This window comes from Anolis sagrei, chromosome 4 (genome assembly GCF_037176765.1).
Source record: "Anolis sagrei isolate rAnoSag1 chromosome 4, rAnoSag1.mat, whole genome shotgun sequence".
In the NCBI taxonomy this organism is placed as follows: domain Eukaryota; kingdom Metazoa; phylum Chordata; class Lepidosauria; order Squamata; family Dactyloidae; genus Anolis; species Anolis sagrei.
The window spans coordinates 32,326,382-32,332,994 of NC_090024.1; the positions used below are offsets into that span (position 1 = coordinate 32,326,382).

The 6,613-nt window shown below is 43.9% G+C and overlaps 1 protein-coding gene across 1 annotated transcript in view; it reads right to left on the reverse strand.

The window, feature by feature from the left end:
* The window catches only part of LAPTM4B (lysosomal protein transmembrane 4 beta), a 59,855-nt gene extending 59,146 nt beyond the window's left edge, over positions 1-709 (reverse strand). Inside the window, exon 1 of the mRNA XM_060775644.2 lies at positions 465-709. Within this exon, the coding sequence (XP_060631627.1) occupies positions 465-566 (102 nt within the window). The 5' untranslated portion in view covers positions 567-709. The remainder of the gene's footprint in view (positions 1-464) is intronic.
* Between the last annotated feature and the right edge of the window lie 5,904 nt (positions 710-6,613).

Sequence of the window (6,613 nt, forward strand, 5' to 3'; positions counted from 1 at the left end):
TAGTGGACTAAGCAGCCTCCCATGGGGGTGGGGGGTGGAGTGTCCCTCTCTGGAGGTCCTAAACCCACCCATGCCTGCAATAGTGGAATAAGCAGCCTCCCAAGGGGTGGGGGTGGAGTGTCCCTCTCTGGAGGTCCCAAACCCACCTATGCCTGCAATAGTGGAATAAGGAGCCTCCCAAGGGGGGTGGGGTGGGGTGTCCCTCTCTGGATGTCCTAAACCCACCCTTCCCCTCTGCCTGCTTGTGGGCATCATGCATAGAAGGCTCCAGCAACAAGGTATTAGGGCAGAATTAATTAATACCATCTGATTCCACTCTAATCTCCAGGGCTCAGGGCTCTGGAATGCTGGGAGTTGCAGCTCTGCAAGGATTCCATGGCAACTCCCTCGAGGCCAGGCAACTCATCAGGCTGTATTTTCTCCCTAGAGACCAGAATGGGCCTTGTTTGGGTGGCTGGACTTACCAGGTACCAAATCCCGAGGATGATGGTGCCGGTGCGGACATGGCAGCACAAGCAGCAGCTGTTGGAGTAGAAGCGAGCCCAAGGGGAGCTCAGGAGCTTCATGGCGCCCGCCTGAGAGGCCTCCAGCCTGCGCGGTTTCCCTCCTGCAGCCGGTCAAGGAGAAGGAAAGAGCGACCGCTCAGCGACGCAGCAAGGCGAGGAATGAGCCAGATGCGCGGCCCATCAGCTGAGAGCAGAAAGGGGCGGGGCAATGTTCCATGACGTCACCGCCTCAATCCTTCCCCTCCCTGGCGCAAAAGGGGAGGAGCCTTCGAACTCAGCCGCGCCAATGAGAGAAGAGGCAGGAAAACGAAAGATCCCTCCCCTTAGTGGGCGGAGCTTGTGTGGAAGCTCCGCCCACTCAGGTGCTTTTTCTTCCTTCCTCTCCCTTCCAAGAGACCTTCTACAAAGCTCTATATCACAGAATGTTGTTAGACATTTAATGATGGGCTCAAAGTCAACCTTAAAAACCTTGGAATTGGGAAGCCCTGGCCCTTGAGCACTCCAGCTGGAGGTCAGCTGTGACCAGCAGTGCTGTAGAATTTGAAGAAGCAGGAAAGAGAGAAACGTGCCAAGAGGGAGGCATGTCCTTGTTGTTGTTCGATTCTAAAAAGCTTTGATATAATATTTTAATCAATTTTTTTCCTTTCGCATTACAATGTCCCAACAGGCGTCCTCTTCATTAAAGCCTACTTTTTGGTCTTCCTTAAAGCATTCCTTAGTTTGTAAAAAATGGAACCAACTTATTTTCCCGTCTACTTCTTTCAATGAGAAAGACTTAATAAAGGAAAATATGATTAAGTGGGCCAGAGATATAGGGCATTCTATACCCTTAAAAGAATGGGAACATATTATTTATTTATTTATTTACTTTATTTGTATACCGCTGTTCTCAGCCCTTAGGCGACTCACAGCGGTTAACAACAGAACAGCAAAAACACAGTACACGGTAAAAAACAGTAACATCATAACACCTAAACAATCCTATATAATTAACAACAATAGCCATTCACTGGCGTCTCATCACTCAAAATAATGATCCAGATCCGTCATCCATTGTTCCATTCCTATGTTCATTACACTCATTGCACTAACTTCGAACGCCTGCTCGAACAACCAGGTCTTCACTTTTTTGCGGAATACCAATAATGATGGAGCTAGTCTAATATCTGTGGGAAGGGCGTTCCACAGCCGAGGGGCCACCACCGAGAAGGCCCTATCTAGGTTAAACTAAAGTTCACAAGAGCCATAAACATAATAGAAAATTGGCATAAAGTGTTTTACCGATGGCATTTGACACCAGTACAACTCTCTAAATTTAACAAAAACTGGAAGACCAAAGTTTGGGAAATGCTGCTTTATAGACTGGAATTTGTAACACCTCTTTAATAGCATATGTGTTTTCGTACACTGTCTAATTCATTGTTTCTCATGGTATCTTTATACATAGGATGAATTAGAGCAGTGTTTCTCAAACTGTGCTCCTCTGGGTGTTTTGGACTTCAGCCCCTACAATTCCTAACAGCTGGGATTTCTGAGACTGAAGTCCAAAACATCTGGAGGAGTACAGTTTGAGAAACACCACTCTAGTTCATCCTATGTATGAAGATGTGTAGGATTCTAGTGGGAATGGTTGTAAACTAGATCATATGGCCATGAATGAAATCAAGAGTATTTGTGGGCAATTCTAGTCTATCAGATGCTGCAAGATTATTTAAGCAGAGGCTGTATGGCCATCTGTCAGGGATGCTTTGATTCTGCATTCCTGCATAGCAGGAGGTTGGACTGGGTAGCTCTTTGGGGCGTTTTCCAACTCTGTGAGCCTATAATTGCTGCTCCTGTTGCTTGTTATGTGTTTTAATTATTCTGTAACCCACTTCGAGCCATAAGGAGAGACAGGTAAGAAATAAATTTATTATTATTATTATTATTATTATTATTATTATTATTATTTATTTGAAATACAACAAGATGAGTCCACAACAGACACTCTGCTGGCTGTTGAATTGGATCACACGTCGGACACTTCCCAAGTGTCTAGGACTGTGTGATGTATCAGTGAATAATGCGTGCAGATCCCAGTAAGGTGGCCTTCTGCAGCTGGCAGATGGTAATTTTGTCAGCGCCGATTGTGTTTAAGTGAAGGCTAAGGTCTTTAGGCACTGCACCCAGTGTGCCAATCACCACTGGGACCACCTTTTACTGGTTTGTGGCAGAGTCTTTACAGTTCAATCTTTAAATCCTCATATCGTGTCAGCTTTGTCAGTTGTTTCTCTGCAATCCTGCTGTCATCTGGGATTGCGACATCGATGATCCATACTTTGTTTTTTAACACAAACGTGAGGTCAGAAGTATTATTATTATTATTATTATTATTTCTCAGTGCTTTGCTGTTGAGTCACAGCCTAGCTTATCCCTTTTATAGCCCACTGCTGTGCGTATATGGATTCATTCCTGCCCGGCTGTGGACGTAATTGGGTTTCTGTGGAAACGTAACTGCATTTGCAATGAATGGCAAGAGTGATGTGGCGTCTGACTGGGAGGTGCCTCCATAGGCAAGCCTTTGTGGTGATTCTGACCTTGATTGCTTAAAAGGAGATGCAAAATGAATTCAAGCTGGAGGAGCTAATAATGAAGTTGGTGGCAATGCGTGGCTCTACAATTATATCAGTTATCTATTCTTAGAATTTATATGGCAGAAAGGCATCTGGAAGGTCATCTAATTACACGCATATCTCTGTCCAAGAGTGTCATAGAGTTGTAAGGGAGTCTAAGGCCCATCTAGTCCAATCTGCCAGCCATACAGAGATACACAACCAAAGTATTCTGGAAAGATGGCTACCCAACATTTGCTTAAAGGCTGGTCTATCATCTCCTGAGGCATTCAGTAAATAATTACAACAGTTGAAAAAATATGTATCTTTTGTATGAATTGTAATGCAAAAAAACCTCAGCCAATGTTTTCCCATGAGCTACCCATAGCATGCCAAAGATTTACATGTGGCTTGCACTCAAGCCATGGTTTGGCCAGCCCTGATCTAGAGAAGAAAAGGATCTCAAAGGCCAAAACCAAAATCGAGTTGTCATCTCAAGCAGAGTAAACACATTCTAGCTAGTAGAAGCAATTAAGATTTTGACACAAATGTCGCAGACATGGGACTTCGCAATTCTGGGGGTTGGTCTAAAGTGAGAGCAAATTCACATTTGATATATTTTTTACCCAGTTTGATGTATTTTCGACACTGTTTCATAAAAACAAGGGATACATGTACACTGTAGAATTAACACTTTGACAGCATGTTAACTAACATGGTTCAGTGCTCTGGAATCATGGGAGTTAATAGTTTCACAAGGTCTTTAGCCTTCTCTGCCAAAGTGGCCTGGTGCCTCATCTAAATACAAATCCCAGGATTCCATAGTATCAAGCCTTGGCAGTCAAAATGATGTCAAACTGCATTAATTCTACAGTGTAGATCAGGGAAGGACAAACTTCAGCCCTATAGTGTTTTGGACTTCAACTCCCACAGTTCCTAACAGCTGGTAGACTGGGTTGCTGTGAGTTTGTACGGCCATGTTGCAGAAGCATTCTCTCCTGACGTTTTGTCCACATCTATGGCAAGCATGCTCAGAAGTTACGAAGTCTGTTGGAAACTAGGCAAGTGGGGTTTATACATCTTTGGAATGTCCAGGGTCGGAGAAAGAACTCTTGTCTGTTTGAGGCAAGTGTGAATGTAGTAATTGGCCACCTTGATTAGCATTTACAGTGTTCCCTCACTACTTTGCGGTTCACTTTCTGTACAAGTAGCAAGGGAACATTGTATACCAGTTGTTACTCCAGAGTAGATGCTGCCTCCTCCTCTTCCTCCTCCTCCTTCCCTGACAAAGTCTTGCTCATCCCACATTTTACTACAGTGCCTCAGAGAAGAGGAGGAGGAGGAGGAGACCTTCCTGCCGGGCTCCCACATGTCGCCCCAGGCTCAGGCTTCTGCATTTGGGTTGAACAGGCTTCCCTGCTGCTGCTACTGCCATAGCAGCACTGGGCCTGAGCGAGGAACAGGGAGAGGCAGCCATGGCCCTGTCTTGGCGACCCCTCTGCTGCTGCTGCCACTGTGCCCTGTCCCGCCTCTGGAGGAGCCTGGCCTGGAAGCGGAAGGCCATGAGTGAAGGAGAGAGCGCACGGGGGTCAGGAGGGAGGGGAGACCAGCGTGACATCACGAGACCAACCCGGTGCAGGGAAAGAAAGATGGGAGAGGCGTCAAGCTTGAGATTGTAAATATATATAGCGTCCCTACTTTATGGATTTTCACTTATCACGGGTGGTCCTGGAATGTAACACTTGCGATAAGGGAGAGAACACTGTAATAGCCTTGCAGCTTCAAAGGCTGGCTGCTTCCAGCCTGGGGGAATCCTTTGTTGGGAGGTGTTCGCTGGCCCTGATTATTTAATGTCTTGAATTCCCCTGTTCTTTGACTGTTGTTCTTTATTTACTGTCCTGATGATAGAGTTTTTAATACTGGTAGCCAGATTTCACTCATTTTTGTGGTTTCCTCCTTTTTGTTGAAATTGTCCACATGCTTGTTAGGAATTGAGGGAGTTGAAGTCCAAAACCCCTGGAGGGTCAAAGTTTGCCCATGCCTGGTGTAGATGCATCCAAGTAGGTCACTACACAGGAATGTTCATAGAACAGAAAATTTTCCCATGAAGTCCTAATCATAACCATAGCTACTCCCCTCTTTAGAAAAAAGGACTTTTGAAACACATTGTCGCAACTGTCCTTTACAGGACTCCATGCATTTTGTCAGAGACTTCTTCAGGTATTATTTTCATAATCATTACAAATGTTTCTGTGCTGTGTGCAGTTAAAATGTTCTGCCTCAGTTTGGTAGCCCTTGGCAATTTACAGTTTGACACATTTCTATATCTGTAAAATGGGAACAACAGTATGATTGATTCCATCCAGTAGTGCTTGAATGTACATCTTCTCCTATGAGTAATAAACTTTGCAAACCTGCTGCATATATGAAGCTTTCTTTTGAATTTTCTGAGCATTGCTGAAATACATTAACTTTTTATATTCTCCCTGCAGCACTAGTAAATTCAGACAAGAACTCAAGGTCAAAGACAGGCACTACAGCTTCCTGTCCTAAAGCCAGATTGACGTATTTAATTACTATGAAGCTTCCTCCAGACTGAATGGATTGGTCCAGCTAATGCCTTTTTTCTCGTTATAGAAAGCACTTGGCTTTCCTCCACTGTTAGCTGAGTCTCCTCCCGGTTCCATTCAAGGAGCCTTTCATGATGGAAGATTGATTGCGAAAATAAAACCATCTAATTTTCCATCTCTCATTTTAAAAGATCTACTACACTCCATGCTATACATTCAGTTTTAATTCTACTGAAATAGCATTCTTTTTGGCAACATTTCAATGTGCATTTAAAACTATACAGACAAAACGTGGGACATCGCTTTAGTGTGTTTGCTGTCTTAGAAAACTTACTACACAATCCTATGCATGCCTATGCAAACATCAGTCCCATTAAGTTCAGCAGGTCTTGTTCCCAATTGTGTGCATAGGAGAATTACAGTTTGTCTGTTACATGGATACCAGGTTGCCAAAACTACTGAGAGATATCATTTGATTATCCTTGGCTGTATAATGGGATTCATGTGCTGTAACATAAGATGAAAAGCTGCACTTTGACAGCAGCAATAGGCTTATTAGCCTATTGCATATTAACTCTGCATGTTAACTTTTGGACCATCTTATAAAAATTTGCAAGACTTGCCTCAGTCCAGATATGTGGAAGTAAGACAAAACTCTTCCAAGTTACTTAAAATCAAGTTGAAGGTCATGCAAGAAGATGGAAGGTGAGAAACAACTGTTAAAAGAACAATCCAGAGGACAGATAATTCACATGCTGTTTTATAGCAAAGATCTGTAAACCTGTACACAAGCTGTTTCATGGGGTGTTCATTAAAGATTTCCCATGACCCACTTCCTGTGGACTGAGAGCAATGAAACTTGGCAGTTGTTAGTCCTTCTCTACATAGGTGCCACCTAGAGACACACACTTCCCCCATCTTTTTAAGCAACTGTAAACAACTTGCT